The sequence below is a fragment of the Tenrec ecaudatus genome, chromosome 4 (assembly GCF_050624435.1).
Source record: "Tenrec ecaudatus isolate mTenEca1 chromosome 4, mTenEca1.hap1, whole genome shotgun sequence".
Classification (NCBI taxonomy): Eukaryota; Metazoa; Chordata; class Mammalia; order Afrosoricida; family Tenrecidae; genus Tenrec; species Tenrec ecaudatus.
Genome location: NC_134533.1, coordinates 5,118,491 through 5,136,412, shown reverse-complemented (window position 1 = coordinate 5,136,412; position 17,922 = coordinate 5,118,491). Strand labels below are relative to the sequence as shown.

Sequence of the window (17,922 nt, the reverse complement as noted above, 5' to 3'; positions counted from 1 at the left end):
AGAGACCCCAGGATGTTCTGAGGGTCAGCTGTGGAACTGAAGGAGCCAGGGACCTGTTGAGTAGTGCGGACAGAGGTAATGAGTTTGTTGCTAAGAGCGTCATTAGCAGATGCTTGGGTTCCGTGGGCGAGGTCCAGGGGAGAGGGAGCAGTGGCAGGAGGGGTGTCCTTGGGAAGGCCCCAGTGCTCAGCAGGATGGGGCTCAGGGAGAATCTGGGGAGTCACAGAGGGGGAAGGTGGGCTGTGGGGGAAGAAGGTGGAGCCACAAGCAAGGGTGGAGGATGGAGGATGGGGTGGAGGATGGAGGATGGGGTGGAGGATGGAGGATGGGAGTGGGGGATGGGGTGGAGGATGGAGGATGGGGATGGAGGAAGGGGTGAAGGATGGCGGATGGGATTGGGGGTGGAGGATGGAGGATGGGAGTGGAGGATGGGGATGGAGGATGGAGGTGGAGGATGGGGATGGAAGATGGGGTGGAGGATGGGGGTGGAGGATGCTGCGCTGTCTCGGCGACAGTAGAAAGGATCTCACTGTTGGCACTGGCCAGTGGCTCCTGAGAACTGATGCTGCCCTCACAGCAGGGTGTCTGGTCTCCATGAGGAGTCCAGGGTGTCGGAGACCACCCGTGCCCACAGACAACTGTCAGAGCTGGCTTGAGGTTTGCTGTCTGCACATCCCTACCCCCACCCCCACCCCCACCCCAAGTAATCAATGAGCAAGATGGCCTTGGGGACCCGTAGGGAGGCAGGGATGTGACCATCACTCCTGCTCTATGGGCACTGCTCCTGAGGTGAGCCACTGAGGACAGAGAGCCAGGAGGGGCATTGATTATGACCCCACCCACCCCCACCTCCACCCCCATCCATAGTCAGGGTGAAGCCATCTCGCCCCTCCTGGGGGTGAGACCTCCCCACATTCTGTTCCCCTGGGCCATGCTGGCCTCACCTTGTCTCAACCCACTGCCACCAAGGCACGACTCCTGTGTGACAGGTCCTGGGTGAGGAGGTGCCACGGACACATTGGCTCCTTCACACTGGCAGGTAGGTTCTACCAGCCCTGCTTTATTTAGGAAAGGAGCCCTCATGGCCTAGTGGTGACAGGCCGGGCTGTGATCCGCAGGGTCGGCAGTTCAAAACCACCAGGCGCTCCAATGGAGAAAGACGGGGCTTTCTACTCCCGTCAACAGTTAACAGTCTCAGACACCCACAGGGATTCATTGCTATGAGCCAGCATTGGCTCCATGGCTGTCAGTTTGGATTTTGGATTTTATGTGGAACTCAGAGTGGTGGGGATACTGCCCAGGGGCCTAGGTTGCACCTGGCAGAGCACGGATGCCCACCGGCTAGCAGGTCTGCAAGGAACCTGCTGCGCCCACCCTGCTTCCCTGCCCCACCAGAGAGAGAGAGAGAGAGAGAGAGAGAGAGAGAGAGAGAGAGAGAGAGAGAGAGAGAGAGAGAGAGAGAGAGAGAACTCACCTGCCCCTGGATGCCCAATTGCTGTGAACCTTCAATCTCAGTCCGGCCCAGCTCAGCCTGAGCCCTGTGTGTCTCCCTGGTCAGGGCTGCCCTGGGCTTCCTCACTGCCCTGATGCCAGTGTCTGAGACCCCAGAGAATCCTGGTGGGCTCCCTCTGGGAGGTGCAAGGGTGTTGGCCCTCTCATCGCAGGGAGGGTGTATAAATGCTGGAGCTGCCCTGCCTCACGTGGGTGTGAAAACCCTGGGCGGCTGGCTGAGGGCTAATGGACTGAGCACACGGAAGGCAAATGAAGGCAGAGGCTGATCCAGTGGTACCTTGCTTGGTGCAGCCCCCCTGGGGCAGCCCAGATTTCAGAGCATTAGCAGCTTCGGGCCAGGCAAGAAGGGTGGGGCTGGGGAGAGGAAGGGGTTTTCTGGTCTGGGAAAGGCCATTATGAACACCCTTACCTGACCGCACGGCTGAGTGCTCTCCTGATGGGCCTGCCCAAGCTGACCCTGACCACTGGGGAGGGGAGCACGGAGCACTGGACGGGGAGTCCTAGGCCTTGTTTCAGGCCCAGCTCTGTAGCATGTTAGCAGGTTGGCTGACCCGCTTCCCTGGCCTCTCCAAGTCCTCCTGTCTCACATGACCCTCACGTGTCAGAGCAGATACAAGGGTCCCAAGGGCCGGTTTCTTAGCAGCCGATCTCCAGGCCTTTCTTCCGAGGCACCTCTCTGGGTCACCTGCCAGAGAGAAGTCGAAGGTGTTCATCGTTGGCCAGAGACTCCTCCCTCAGGTGCCGTCATCCTTCCCAGGCTGCTCAGGTCCCCAGGAGGACGAGCAGGGAGGACCCACAAGCCACACAAAGAAGGGGGGAGGAGGGAGGCCCCCATCTTCTTGCTGATCTATTTCCCACAGTGCTGTGGTCACTTTCCTGCCCATTACTGATGACCCCAGGTGTTGCCAAGTCCCTTCTACAGCAGATGGAGCCTGGTATCTCCCCTGCATCATCACCTGGAAGCCCACACCTGCTGGACCCAAACAAGTGCTGCTGGGTAACTGGTCCTTTTGTGAGGCTCCAGGAGACAAATAAGGAAACAAAACAAGCCATTGAGTTAATTCTGATGCATATTGGCCTGGTGGGACTTAGCAGATGTGCCCCTGTGGATTTCAGGAGGTACATTTTTGTGGGAACAAGCTGCTTCCTTGTCTTCCCCTGGAGTAGCTAGTGCATTTGAACCACTAGCCTCGAAGCTAACAGCTGACTGTGTAATTCAAGACACCATCAGAGCCCCTGGAGGCTCTAGGAGGGTCCGACTGTCACAGTGCTAGTTCCTGCTGCGTTTCCCTGCAGGGGAAGGCGGGGTCAGAGTTGTGATGTGCTAGGTATAAAAGCCAGACATTGAAAGGAATGGCACAGGTGACTTGGGTCTGCAGGGGGATTTCATCATGATGTACTAACCACCTCAGGGGATATGATCTGTCCATCACCCACCCCATTACCCCCCAGGTTTACTGTGATGGCCACAGCTCTCCTGGATTATCTGAGCTTGGACTGCAATGGACATCTATCTCCTGGAGTCCAGCCGGAGAATGGAGCCAAGGGAGAAACACCAGACCATGACATCCAGAGAGGGGCAGAGTGCCCCAGGGGACACAAACATCCTGAGGGTCAGGGCGCTCGGTCCTTGTGTCTCCTCTGCCTGCAACAGCAGTGACTCACCCTTCCTGATGGATCCCACACCAATTGACAGGGTGCCCGGAACCAGGCACCTGGGTCCAGCCATTCTTGCAGGCCATCCACACGTGAGCCTTTCAGTAACATGGGCCACTCCATTCCCCGGTGTGCATGGATGAGTGTGTGTGGGGAGGAGGCGGGGAGAGGCGGTCTCCATTGTGTTTCTGTTACTTGCAGCCCAGAGTCACAGAGGAGGAGGAAGGCGGGAATACCAGGATGAGTGGAGAGTCAGGATGCTGATGGCCGCCCTCCAGTGCGTGGTGGGCTGGGCAGGGAGGCTGGGAGAGCTCCGTTTCTTTGCCAGGAAACAGTGCTCTGGCACTGTGACTCACCCAGGGAGGACTTTCCACGAGTTTGAGCTTTGTGAACCGTGCGCTGGTGTGTTTCAAGTTTTCCAACACTCCTGGCGCCAGCGCGCTTTCTTCTCATTTGAGAAGCTGCGTCAAGATGCTTGTGTGGCTCCCTGCTCCTCTGGTCCTTTCTTGAGTCGTTTGAGGTTTACACAAAGAGTGGAGCAAGAAAGCCCAAGCATTTCCTTCACCCTCGCCCCGGGGCACAGAGCCTCCTGCTCTATCCTTGCTGCATTCTTGTGATACATTTGTGATACATTTGCTACAGTAGATGGAGGGACAAGGATACATCGTTAGGAACTCAAAACCCAAGATCAATGCCTAAGGAGTCAACGGTCTGGTTTCTTGGCTCATCTCCTACTTGAGGGTTTGCTCCTTGTGACTTTGGACAAATGCCTGTCCTTTGTCCAGCACGGCAGTGTCCTCTAGAATAGACTCAGTGCCCCAACATTGCGCTGACCACACAGATCTGCTCGCTGTCTACACGGCTTTGCCTTTTACAGAATGTCAGAGTCATACAGGAGGTCTCTTGCCGGGGGCAGCCAGGGTGGGGTGGGGTGGGGGAGGGCTTCATCCGCTGACCAGATACAGCTTCCTGACCCATGAGAATGTGTAAGGACTACAGTGCTGTAGTGAGAGCTAAGATTTATGTCAACCCAGGATTCTCGGTGGTTTGGCTGGGGAGGCTGCTGATGTCACCTAATGTCATGTACCACCCTCCTCACTGATTAGACCTACTGTGAGCAGCCAATCTGTGGTTAGACATTCAGGGTGGGTACAACTCCCTCCCTCGGGCCACAGCCCTGATGCACTTGAAAGGAGATTTCATTGTGTGTGTGTTTGTGTGTGTGTGTGTGTGTGTCCCATTTCCTATCTAAGTGAATGTTGTGGGAAGCTTGCTTGCTTTTTCCGGGTCTGGGTCTGGCTTTGGACTCATTTTCTGACTTCCCATTCTTCGTGCTGAGCCAACAGCCTGCCATGTGGCCCATTGCCTGCCAATTCAGGAGCCTGCCGTGACCCGACACCTGACCTGCTGACTGTGACTTCATCATCTGCCTCCTCAGCTGATGCTATTCATGCCCACCCTGGCTCCATCAGCTCTTGAAGGTACACGCGTCAGGAGAAGCTGCCAGCTTAACCTCGGACCCACCGATCTGAAACTGGGCTGGACTTAGCTGCTTCTACAGCCGTGTGAGCCCGATGGAAATGTCTTTCTCTCTGTACGTAGAGAAACGTTACTGGTTTTGCTTCTCTGGAGAAGCCTAATGGACGCAATCCGCGGCCTGGCTTCTCCCCCATGGATCGGGAGGGAGGGTGGGTGTGGCAGTTAGACTTTATATCAACTTGCACTTGGGTAGGGCTGGAGTCCAACCTGTCACTCAAGTGGTGGCCTGGTGATGCGTCCTTGGGGGGGTGACCTTTCAATAAGCACGGCACTGGGAAGTTCCCCTCCCCCCTCTCTCTGTTTTGTTGCCTTCCTGCTTCCTGGGACCCTGCCTACCTCCAGAGGTGGCCCCTTGTGGGCTACCCAACCCCGAGAGCTGTCAGCATCCTGACAGGTCCCCAACCTTGGATCCATGTGACTGCACCTGCCAGCCTGGGAGCTCCCCACTTCCTGCTTCACCTTCCTGCGTCCTGATCATCAGCCTGGACCCTCTGGATCTGCGGAAGGCTCTGATGAGCCTCGGACGCGGGGACTTGAGTCGGCCTGGTTATGATGACTTCCTGATGTGAATTTACTCCCTGAGATAAGACTGTTTCTTTCACACGTGAAGGTCACTGGTCTTGTTTCTCTAGACAACCTGGCCTTACCCAGGGTGTCAACACACCCCGTCCCCCTGCCCGCCCTTCAGGGGAGCCTGCGTTCCCTGAGAAGGAGACACCATCTTGGCTGATCTCATGCCCAGGGTTCTGATCCAGCTGTGTGGGTGAGGCAACGTCTTGGTGTGATCCTTCCGGCATACAGTACACCAAGTTATAGCAAGATCACAGTGAACCGGGGGTGTGGGGGAGCCTGCTGGGCTCCGGAGTGGCCTCTGTCCCCTGCTGTGAGGCCAGAAGGTGAGGCCAGGATGAGACCCCTGCTCTGCGGCTGTGAGCCGAGGCCCCCTTTGTGCCTCCTGTTTGTTTCGGATGCCCACGGCCAGAGGCTGAGCTGTCCAGAGATGGACTCTGGAAGTTCAGGAGTCCAGTTGTGGCCTGGCTTGTCCTCGGGGTGTGACGGACAGACCCTGTCCACGCCTGCCTCACCCGGGCCCCCAGGCAGACGTCAGAGGCCTGAGTGTCCAGGGAACAAGAGGCCACTGTGCGGTTCGACTGGCCGGGGACCTGAGCTCTCTGTGCTCAGCACTGGTGCTGGCCGCCTGCTCCAGGCAGCACCGCCCTGAGGAGGTGTGAGTGTGCGTGTGCACCTTTTATCAGGGCCCGCAGCACCGTCTCCTCCCCGCACCCCCGGGAAACTCTGAGCAGAACTGTGCTCTCAGGGCTACCTGAGGCAGATGGTTTGGGATTACCAGGGCTTTCTTCCGTGACACCTCCTGGTGGACTCAACCACATGTGCTTTGTGTACACCCCGAGGGGGCCCTGGCACACACCAGGTCATCAATGAAGGGCAGCTGGGGTCCTGGCCCAAGGGCCTGGAGCTGACTGCTCATATGCAGAGCCCCTTCCTTCATTGACCACCTGTCCCTCCTGCCGGAGCCCCTAAAAGTGGCTGGGAAGACGCAGTGACCTCTGGCTCTTCCACGCTGGCCCCCGACTCCTGACTTGGGCCAGCTCAGTCCCAGGCCTTTTTGGCTGAGGTGCCTCCGGGTGGGTTTGAACCGCCCACCTTCCCGTGAGTGGTCAAGCCTTTAGCCCTTGTGGTGTCCCCTGGGCGTCCGATCTAGAAGAGTGCGCTTCCCTCGGCCTGTTTTTGGGAGGAACATGGGTGACAGGAAGTATGAGATTGCTCAGAGCCTCGCCTTGCCCTGCCCCAGGGCCTCGCCCTGCCCTCCCCTCTCGCCCCTCCCGGGGTGCCCAGCTTGGAAGTAAACAGCCGGATGCCGGGACACAAGGGTCCAGACTGGCTGGCTACCCAGCGGCCTTTGATAGGAATAGCCACACCCATGATTGACCGGAATAGGATTCTGGTGTCCGGATTGAAATTGGCAGCGGGGAGTGGGGGTAGTGTGTGGGGGGTGGGGTGGGGGGAGTCAGGGGGCTCAGCTTCTTGGCCTTTACCTCACCCCCAGGGGAGGGGGGCTTTAAGAGACACTGCTGTCCAGAGTGGACCTTCTCCTGCAGCCTGGTCCCTGCTGCACCATAATCACTGGCCACACAGGCAGGAGGAGCCGGGGCTCTGGCTGCTACTGGAGGTGCAGCTGTCCAGGGTGGATGGCCACCGGGAGCAAGCAGGGCTCAGCTACTAACCTGAAAGGCTGGAGGTTCAAGGGCCCCCAGAGGTACCACAAGGAAAGTCTGGGTGATCCGCTCCAACACAGGAGCCATGTACGCCCTGTGGGGTGGGGGAAGGCGGGAGACCCACAAATGGGCTCCCCTGTCACTGGTTCGACGTGACATGGGCTGTATCACCACTTCCAGCAGGCCTGTCTTTGTACGGGTTGCAGATCACAAATCACGGGGGCGGAGGGCGGGGGGACTCACATATAAAAAATAAACTTGAGAATAATAAAAATAATAAAAGTGAATACAATATTAAGAGAAGGAGGTGGTGGAGGAGGAGGAGGAAGAGGAGAAACAAGCCCTTCCCCGTGAGGCCTGAACACGGGCTTGAGGGGCTATGGGAAGAGCAACCTTGAAACGGACTGAAATTCTTTTCTGACCCCCGAGACTCTGGGGGTGAGGTGGGGAAGTCTGCCCTGACAGGCATAGGGTGGGCATCCCTCGATGCCCCAATTTGGTGGTAGGCACCCGACCGTGGCCCCAGCCCTCCCGAGCCAGGCTGCCATCACAGGGCCCACCCAAGAAGGGCCCCAGATTGAGCGATCCCAATTCAACGGGAGCAGACGGCTTTCTGGTCGGAGGATGGCATGGAGGTGTGGTGGGTGTACGTGCGCGCGCGTGTGTGTGTGTGTTGGGGTGGGGTTCCTGGGGGGCTCGATAACTCTCACTTCCAGCCAAGCACCTCCCTCTCAGAAGCCACACCCCCCGGAGGAAGCTACCTGCCCCATGAAACTGAGGTGGGGTGGGGCCCACTCAGGTGTGCCACTCACACCAACTCCCAGGGCCATGCCCCAGTGTGACCCTTCGTTAATGCCCATTTGTCCTGCATGGGAGCACACCCACCTCCACCCCACACTGCCAGCTGACCCACCTGGCTGCTCCTAGCGCCCCCAGAAGGTGCTGGTGTGATGGCATTTGCTCCTGGGGGGCCCACTGGCCGGGGCTGGGCAGATGGGAGCGCTCACCATGAAATAGGAGGGGTGCACTGAGCCCCGGAACCACAGGTGCTGCACACCCAGGCTCTGCCTTCCAAAGAGGTGGCCTAGCAGGTCCAGTTAGAAGGGTGCCTGGGCAGTGGTCAGGAGTGGACAGAGCACAAGGTCGTGTGGTATGAGGGTCAGCTCCACAGGACTGGTGTACCATGGGTAAGGCAGGCAAGCTCCTGATTGTAGGAGAATGCCCCCATGGGAGAGGGACAGAACAGCAGATGCTCACGGGTGGCCCCCGGCCCTCCCCACTCCCACTCCCAGCAAGACTAGTGAACCCTGCCCCCCAGGCTCCCTACTGAGAGGGCTGGGTGCCATCGGCCACCCATCCTGATGCCAGCACCTCTGCCCAACTCCCTCTCCTGGGCCCGTGGTCAAGAGGTTACCCCACTGGGCCTGTCCCCCCGCCCCCCGTCATGGACACTAGGCACCCAGGATAGGCTTCTCTGGGTTGGTGGAGAAGGGTCCGCAGGAGCCCTCAGGCCTGGCCTGGCAGGGACCATCACCCAGGGGAGCAACCCAGGGCCAGGCACAGGGAGGCCAACCCCAGCCAGGGCCCCAGTCTCAGAGCTACTGGGCCTCTAGCATGGACCTGCTGGGTGGTCCTCACAGCAAGACCTGTGCAGCAAGTCTGGGGTCCAGTAAGGAGTGGGTGGGATGGCAGCTTCTGGGTAAGGGAACACCTGGACCGGGTGAAAAGAACATCTTTGTAAACCTCCAGGGGCTAAATTAGCCAACCACCCTCCCTGCTGACTGAGGGATGGGTGGACCCACCAGAAGGGGGGCATGCCAGGACCGTGGACTGATCCACCAGGAGAGGGGGCCATGTCATGGGACTGGACGGACCTCCCCTGAGGACCAGTGCAGGCAGAGGTGCCAGGGCTGCATGCACAGGCTGGCCTGAGACTCCAAGTGGCCTGGGACATACTCCCATGGGACACCCCCACCGTGGGACATGGAGAGACCACAGACAGGACAGGGCCCTGCCCTCTGTGAGATATAACATGTTTATTCATACATATCGGATTGTCTCTCAGGAATCCCCCTTGGGCTGCACTGCTGCTTCCCTTGGAAGAGACCCCCAGGTACCCATTCTGGGGTGGCCGTCCAGAGCCAGTGTCCACTTTCCAGTGGGACCTGAAGCCCAGAAGTTACTTGGATGGCCTGGGGGCCATGTGTCCATCCTGGGCCAGCTCAGAGTCACTCAGAGGGGGACATCATCCCCCAGGGGTCCGGCAGTCCCCGACTAATGAGTTCCTGGCAGCAGGGGGGCTTCAGGAAGACATAGCTCATTGGACCCCTCTAATTCACCAGGCGACTCAGGACCCTAACTGCTGGGGGGTGGGGTGGGGGGTGGAAAGAGCCCCTGGCCTGACAGGGTTGGCCACGCTGGCTGTGCTGGTCCTGGATGGGCAGTGGTCAGTCTGAAGGTGGGGAAGCCAGCCTCTTCCCACCACCCAGCCCAGGACTAGGAGGAGGTTCACTGGCAGAGGAGAACGTGTGTGTATGTGTGTTGGTGGGGGGTGAGGGTGGGGCACAGGGTCTCCTTCCTTGACCATTCAGCCCCTCACCCCCCTTGGAGCCTCCTTCCCAAGTGGGTGCTGAGACAGAGGCCCTGGTCCTGTCCAGTGGGGAGGTCTCAGGCACCATCCCCTCAAGCCTCCCAGACTCCCCCCAGCCCCTGCAGGTGTGGCCTCTCAGGAGGGGTAGCCAGGGGCCGCCTGCATCTCCATGGTGACAGTGTTGGGCGTCCCGCCTCCAGCCTCGCCCAGCTCTGGCCCGTCCCGCAGGGCCCGCTGGAAGACCACCCGGAGCGGCTCCCACAGCCGCTGCGACTTGTCCCTGCCGGCCAGGAAGTAGACGACAGGCTTGGCACTGCTGTTGATGCAGATGCACAGGTCGGTGACGTACTCGGGGAAAGGTGCAGGAATCTGGAAGACCCAGAAGAGAAACCAGTCGATGCCCAGGTAGATGGAGGACACCAGGAACACGGCCACCATGGCCAGCACCACGTGGTTGAGCTTGGCGGAGCGCTGGCGGCGCCGGGCCCGGCACTCCACGTGCAAGATGAGCGCCAGGCAGGGCAGCACCATGAGCGGGCAGCAGACAAGGAAAAGCAGGATGCCCAGGAAGACGTCCATGTGCCCGCAGGCCACCTCCGAGGCCTGGCGGCTCAGGAACACGCAGAAGTAGTTGTGGACGCCGGTGACCAGGAGCGCCAGCAGCCAGAGCAGGGTGGCCACCACGGCCGACAGGCGCCGGGGCCGCCGGCGCCAGTACCAGGTGGGGAAGAGCACAGAGAGGCAGCGCTCGAGGCTAACGGCCGGCAACAGACTGACCCCGGCCAGGAAGGCGCAGAGGCCCAGGAGCCTGCACACGGCGCGGACGTAGTCGGCGAAGGCTCCCAGGAAGCCCCCCGTGTTCAGCGCGGACAGCACGGCCTTGCTGAGGAGGTAGCTCCCGTCGGCGCCGGCCAGGTGCAGAAAGTAGACGGAGAAGGGGCTGCTCTTGATGGAGAAGCCGAAGAACCAGAGGACCAGCCCGTTCCCCACGAGGCCACACAGGCCCAGCAGCAGGAAGATGTAGTTCATCACTGCCGGCGGCGGCAGCAGTGCCAGCTGCTCCATGGTCAGGAAGCCGCGGCCCTGGAGCTCCGGGACCTCACCTGGGCCGGGGCACACCTGCGCAGGTGCAGAGGAGATTAACCTGGTGATGCTGAGGGAAGACGGGGGTCTGGGGTAGGTAGGGGTACGGGGTGGACTCCGAGGGGCGCTGGGTCCTGAGCAATGATGAATTTGGTGGGGGAGGTGAATTCTGAGGGTCTGAGGAATAAGTGGGTTTTGACTTTGGATGATAAAGCCCCATTGATGATTTTCAATACACACATACCCCGATATAGCAATGATGGCTCTAGATGTTGGGCCACGGACATGACTTTGCACTCTGTCCTTTCACGGCCTCTTGTACGTTGTTGGACTTTTGCTTTTTCAAAGTCTTAGGTCATTGCGGAATCCTTCGTGGGAAGCTGACCTTGACAGTGGGTCTTCTCTGCACTGTGACCCATGATCACGCGAGGCTGCTCTCTCTGCCTCAGTTTCAGGCTGAATGGATGTCTCTTGTGAGCGTGATGGCGATAAAGGCCATATCAATATTCAGAAGTAGCTGTGATCGTCATGCATGAGCATGAAAAGGCCTTATTGAAGAGCAGGGATTTAATACTGGTTACCAGAAATCAGTGATGTAAATGACACACTAGTGTGTCGCCCCAGCGAGTAATGGCTTAAGAGTTGAGTCTTTGTACTTTTAATTTCCTCCTTTTATTTTGGAGTAATGCAGTGCTACATAGCAAACCAAATCTAGAGCGCTGGCCCGAGCATCTTATGTTCCTAGGAAGAGAGACCCTTAACATAAGCCACTAAGGGCTCCAGTGGCCTAGTGGGTACGTATTGGCCTGTGGTCCCCAAGGTCAGCATTTCAAAACCAGCCGCTGCACTTTGGGAGAAAGGTGGGGCTTTCTACTCCTGTAAATAGTTATGGTCTCGGAATCCCACAGGGGCTGCCCTGCCCTATAGGGTCTCTGTGGGTTGACACTGACTCAATGGCAGTGAGTAAGTTATGCCCTGAGCTGTTATGTCAAGGTCAGCAGTTCAAATCTACCCTGCCGCCGTTCCGGGGGAAAAAGAGGAGGCCTTCTGACCCTGCAAAGATTTACAGTCTGAGAAGCCCGAGGGAGCCGGGGGGTTGTGGGTGACAGGGCAAGAGCAACATTGTGTCCAGAAGGAAGGAGGAAGAGGCAGCTCAGACACACGCCGTGACCCGCGGCCACACGCTGTGACGGTCATTGCTGGAGCGCCTGGGGACATGTGTAAAGGTGTCACAACGGTGTGAGCATGCCAGCTTGTGACGATGACACTGGGGTTCTGTAGGGGACTGTACGGGAGTGGAAATCCCTGCTTTTCTCCCTTCGAGTGGCTGGTCATTTCCACCTGCTGCAAGCTATTGCTTTGGAAAGGTAAACCCTGGCCACGGCTGGGGAGGGAGGCTGGAGGCCCCTAGCTGGGGTAGGCTCACCCTCTGAGTTTCCAGACTGCGGGAACACAGAGGGTAGAGATGGGACCTTGGTGGTCCCACAGCTTCAGGTCTTCCTGGTGAATTGGACGCTGTCTCTCTTGCTGGGTGGGGGCTGGCAGATTAAAGTGTGAGGGAGGGGTGTTGGGGAGTGGTGGGGACTGTGGTTAAGGGGAGGGGCGCCTGTCCTGGGCAGGGCGGGAGGCTGTGCTCAGCTGCAGTTGATGGGCCCCAGGGGGTATGGGTGGGCTGCAAGGACTGACCAGTCTTCCCACAAGAGAAGCCAGAACTCTAGTTTGCAATGTGAAATAGCCTGCTTATAAAAAAAATGTTGGCATCGCCTTCGATTAAAAGCAAAACAAAACAGAACAACACACCCAAGCGGGCCAAACACAACACATGTGTGAGCTGGATTCAGTTCCCAGGCTGTCCTTTGGACCTCACATTCCAAGTGGAAGAGGCTGCCAGGGGCCGACAACTCCCCCCACCTCCACCCCGCCCATGCCCTGGCAGACATCACTAATCCAACCCTGCTCTCCTTCCCAGCCAGCCTGCACCAGCCTCACCCCTCAGCCCCCATCCCCGTTCACTGGCTCAGACCCAGTCTTGGTTCTCCACCAATGCACCTCCGGGGCAGCCAGCACCATCTGTCAGTGGATACTCTGAGCTGTCTCAGCGGAGCTTCTAGGCCAAGAGGAAGAAAGGCCTGGAGTCTACTTCTGACAGTCAGTGGAACCCACTGCCCCCCGCCCCCGGGACCACAGTTGCTCCATCTGTAACTGCTTGTGGGGACAGGCTGCCGGACTGGGCAGCACTTTTGCCTGCTGTCCAAGGGACCACTGTGAGTCGGAAGCTAACATTTACCGCCGGGTCGCTCACCGAACTGCAACATCAGCAGTTCGAAACCACCAGCCGCTCTGAGGGACAAAGATGCGGGGTTCTGTTCCCACAAAGAGATGCTGCATCTACATACGCGGATGGAGCCAAATGCCTGCCTGTCTTTCGACCCTCAGATTCAACGCCAAGCTTCCTGTGCCTTGTTGGGGCCAGGCCCCCACACCCGGAAAGGTCCTGTGGCAGCTCGTGTACGCCGCGAGCAGGACGCTGGGTGGGAAGTGGACTGCAGCCCCCACGAGGTCTTCCTACCCTGGTTCCAATCTCTCCCCGGAGGAGCCAGAGCGGGAGTGAGAGCCTGGCTGAGTCACTGGGCGTGGGGCTGCCTTCCCGGCCACATGCAGCTGGGCCCCGTAAAAGGCCCTCTGGAGCTGGCCTCTCCTTGCGAGTCGCCCCTCCACCGCGCTCCACAGCAGACCCACATTGCATCTTTCCTGACTGCCATTCCCCAGAGCTCCGGGGGACTCCCAGGCTGGGATTCTGAGTCCTGGGGAACAGTCCCAAAGGTGGAGGACTGTCCTGCCCCATCCCTCCCTGCCCCGTCCCTGGGAAAGTTCCCACCTGGTGTGGCCTCCATTTCCTCAGATGCCAAAAGGGCGGGAGGTGGACTAGTAAGTTCGAGTGTCTTTAAGGAGAGAGTCTTTGCCCAGGGCTCAGCAAAGAATTACAGTGTGTGTGTGTGTGTGTGTGTGTGTGTGTGTGTGTATGCTGGGGGTGCAGGTCAGGCTTAGAGAAGAGGGGGCAGGACAGGAGCGGCAGATGCCGTGGGTCAGGCCGCAGGGGCTTTTCCAACTGCCAGCCAGGTTCAGGGCCAGAAGCAGGAGGTAAACTCATGACGCAGGGCCCCTGGCCTTGGACAGCCCCCACTGCACCACCCTGAACAGGGTGCATAGGACCTCAGGGCCCCTGAGGAGCCAGCGCCCTGGGCCTCCTGATAGAGCTCGGCTAGAGAGCCGAGCTGACTGCCCAGCTCCTCAGAGAAAGGATTAAAAAGAGTCCTTTCAAGAGGCCTCCAAGGTTGGGCCCAGAGGGCACTTTGAGCGTCCAGTCCTGGACAGACCTGGCAGCTCAGATGAGAGGACAGGCCTGGAGGTGGAGGGGTGGGGGGTGGGAAAGGACCTGGGCTGAGAACCACCTGTCCAGGAGGCAGAGGGATGCTAGTCTGGGTGGGCCCCCACCTGTCCAGGGGGCAGAGAGATGCTGCACCCCCCTACCCCTGGTCTGACAGCACTTGCCTTGTTCCTGCCCCCGGAGGGGGCCTCCCAGGAACAGTTTGCCGCCATGGCTGGCCGGGGGCCCCAGCTTCCACTCCGATCCGATCTGATCCGTTTCGCTCTTCACCGGCACCCCTGCCTGGACAAAGCCAGAGACACAGTCACTTCTGGCCAGAGAAGTCACCCTTGGGCCCTCCCTGGAAGCCCCTCCAGGCCCCACCCTACATCTGTGGTGGCCTGGGCTGGAGGTGGTGTCCCGCACAGGCCCTCCCTGCAGCGGAGGTGCACAGTGAGGGTCTGAGCAGGCTACACTGCAGCCACAGCCCTCTGCCGCCTGCGGACAGCCTTGTCTGTACCCTTGCTGGCATTGCTGGCACCTGGGTCTCAGGCAGGGGTCATACTGGTCATCAGGTGACTCGGGACTATTCAAGTGAAGCACCGTTCTCTCCTCCAGTGCCCCTGGCCCCCTTCCCAAAGTGCTTCTTTGCACTCTAAGTATGGTCCCCCGGCTCCCCGCCCCACAGCAGGCAGAAGGGCCACCCCTGGCAGGGCAGGCTTCCTGGAGGAGGGGGCCTAGCAGCTGGGCTCAGGTTGTAAGAGGCACACACTGACTCTTCACTGCGGTGTCAGTAGGCACCGCAACCCACAGTCAACTCCACCTTCAGCGAGTGCCAGCAACCACACCCCCACTTCCCATCTGGTCCTGGTTTTCCTAACCTCTCGTTGGTGGGGACACCAGGCTTCGGGAGGCAAGGTCACCTGCATGGGTTGGGGGCAGATGGTGGCCACAGGTGGCTCAGTGGGTGAGTTCTCAGCTCCCACATGGGAGACCCGGGTTTGAGCCCCAGCCAACGTGTCTAAGGCACAACTACCTCCCGGCTGCCCGTGGGAACTTAAGAGATGCTGACCAGGTTTCCCCGGAGCTTCCAGACTGAGGGACTAGGAAGAAAGTCCTGGCTACTGACTTACTGAGTTCTGAAAATCCACTCATGAATGATCACAGAGGCTGATCTGTCACTGAGCATGGGGGACGGGGCCGGTAGCCCTGAGTCAGGCAAACCCCACCCAGTGGATTTGAATGGTGGCTGGAGGCCCTGGGGTGCTGCGGAGGTCTGAGGAGTAGGAGGCCTGCGGGGGGGCTTTGCTCCAGAAGCCTGGTCCTGCCTGCGCCCCTGACAGGAATTCTGTCCTCCCACCTGAGCCCTGGTGGAGCAGATGAGGACAACGAGGCTGTACACAAAGAAGGCCCCCAGCTGTTGACTCCTCTGTCTCTGAAGCTGGGGGCAGGGAAGCTAGCTCTGCTCAACTCCCCCAAATTCCTACAGCTGAGAGGCCCCCACGCCCATGGAGGTGGGGCTGCCCTAGCAGCTTGGCCCATCATTGGCTGGGAAGGGCGGCTGTCTGCTCGTTAACCCTCTGCCTCCTGCAGAAGGTCGAGCCTGGCTGCTCCCCAGGCAGAGGGTCCTGGTGTAGGGCATGGTGAGCCCGTACCATCTGGGCATCTGGTGCCCGCCTGGAGGTGAAAGAGAAAGGTGGAGCTCAGTGTGGCCTCGGGCTGGCAGACCTTGGGCGTGGAAAACGAGCTCCTTCGTCTCCACCCCAGACCCCCACTGTCCCACCGCCGAAATAAACAGACATTCAGAGCTTTCAAGCTGAGTCTGAACTGGGGCTGCCTTTCCTATTCAGAGCAGCATGGCTCAGGTGGGCTCTTCAGAGCCTGGACCTTCCTGAAGCAGGTCGCCAGGCCTTTCTCCCGCCACACTTCTGGGTGGGTTGATTAACCAGAACCTAATCAGGTGTACCACCCAGGGGCTCCTCTGCCGGGGGCCACAGCTCGGCTTTGTGCTTCCTGCAGACAAGGGTGTGTCTAAGCTTTCCCTCTGGCCTGTGACCTCCAATACCCCATACCTCCCCACCCCCAACCTCTCTGCCTCCATGGTCTTTCCCGCTATGCCCTACCCCTACCCCGTCTGCAGCCCCAGGAGGTCGTGCCTCAGGGGGGTTTCCCCAGGGTTTGCACCTTGGCCACACCTTCCAGCTACAGGTGTGTGTCCAAGGGTTGGGGAACTGCAGGCTCCCATCCTGCAGGCTGGGACTGGGCCTGCAGCAGAGGCAGGCGGTGTCCACCTCCTGTCCCAGGAGATTGCTTCTCTGTAAACCCCCCTGTCCTGGTCCTGCAGGGGGCTATCTGAGGAGCACGTGTACACACAGCCTGTGTCCTAGGAGATGCAGAACCCAAGTGGCCCAGATCGGCGTGTGCGGTATGTGTGTGCGCGTGTGTGAAGTGTGTGTGTGTGTGCCCTTGGGTGGGAGGGGGCTAGGACAGGAAAAAGCGCAGCCCGCTTAGTTCTGGCCCCTTTCTTTCAAAGCCACGTGGCTTCGGCCACCTGTCTTCCACCTTCCTCTTGCCCCAGCCCTGTTGAGACCCAGCCTTGTGTCGGGGCCCCCAAGAGCCTTCTCTGGGGGGCACACTGGGGCTGCCTTCTGTTGCAGACTCTGACCTGGTGGCTCCAGTTCCTATCCTAGTCCCTCCTGTCCCTTGGGCCAGAGAGCACGGGCCTTCTGGGGGAGTCATGTCCACCCGCTGCAAGACCCTGAGGAGGCTGGTCCTCCACCACTCCCCCACCCTGCTGCACCCAACAGCTGGCTTTGTCATCTGAGGGGAGTGGAATCTTCCAGAATGTCCCCCACAGCCTCCTTCCGCCACCATACCGCATATTGTTGGCCTGGGAGGAGATGGGGGCTGCAGCTACCCCCCTACCCGTGAGGCGGCTAGAGCTGGTCTTGCTGGCCTGCCCAGTGCTGCCAGCCCCGGTGGCGGTACGCGCAGGACTGACTGAGTGCGTGAGAGCCAAGGGGACATTCCCCGGCCTGGGCCTCTGCCCACTGGGTGTTCCCTGCTGCCCGCCTAAGACAGCCGCAGGATAGTAGGCCAGGCTGGAGGAGGGTAGGGGAGCCCCATCTCCAGTGTGGCAGAGAAGGCCCTGGGAGTGGGGGTGGCTTGGGGCTGGGGGTGAGGTCAGCTTGGGAGATAGGGACTGTCCCTCCAGAGAAGCGGGGCTCTCTAAGCCCCCACTTGATTCTGCAAGACCCCAGCCTCAGGAGCTAGTGACAGCCTTGCCCTGGGATCTCTGGACTCCCTGCCCAGAGCTCCAATTTTCTGGGGGCTGTCCTGCCTTCCTGCTGCAGCTGGGTACCCAAAGCCCTCCCTGATCGCTGAACCCCGAGATTACCTGAGCCTGTCTTCCCTTTGGCAGGGGCTTCCGGGGTCTCCAGCCAGAGACCTTCCAACCCTGGGGGGGCAGGATGCAGGCAGCACACCGACCCTGGAAAAGCCACAGCTTGGTGCGGACAGAGCAGCCCGCGCCTGCTGAGAAGACAGCTCACCGCCCCAAACCCGATTCCAGGCCCAACAGGAGGGGCGGAGAGAGAGGGCAGGCAGAGGGGGCGGAGCGCCATGAGGCTTGGGAAGGAATGCTGGCCCCAGCGCCACCCCGGCAACCCCCCCCCCCAGACCAGCGCCCCACAGAGAGCTCAGGTCTGCGCCTGGTGACGTCATGTTGGCCTGAGCACTGTGGTCTGAGTCCAGCTGTCGGATCACACCCAGGGGCTGCCTGGAGAAGGGGCGCTCACTGCCCACTGCTGGTGAGCGTGTCTTGAAGACATGTTGGGGTGCCAACCCCGGAAGCACCAACACCACCCCCTTTGCTTCATTTACAGAGGGGCTGGCACAGAGAAGCTGGGAACAGTGAAGTTACAGTTGGGGGTTGAGGG

At 59.7% G+C, this 17,922-nt stretch overlaps 1 protein-coding gene across 1 annotated transcript; it reads right to left on the bottom strand.

Annotated features, from left to right (window-relative positions):
* Nucleotides 1-8,965: 8,965 nt before the first annotated feature.
* MRGPRF (MAS related GPR family member F) lies at nt 8,966-17,578 on the bottom strand. Its single transcript, XM_075545242.1, has 3 exons — nt 17,382-17,578; nt 14,170-14,287; nt 8,966-10,653 (listed from the first exon to the last, which is right to left on the bottom strand). Exons 2-3 carry the CDS (start codon nt 14,215-14,217, stop codon nt 9,670-9,672), a joined length of 1,032 nt encoding a protein of 343 aa, XP_075401357.1. The 5' UTR covers nt 14,218-14,287; nt 17,382-17,578; the 3' UTR covers nt 8,966-9,669.
* Nucleotides 17,579-17,922: the final 344 nt, after the last annotated feature.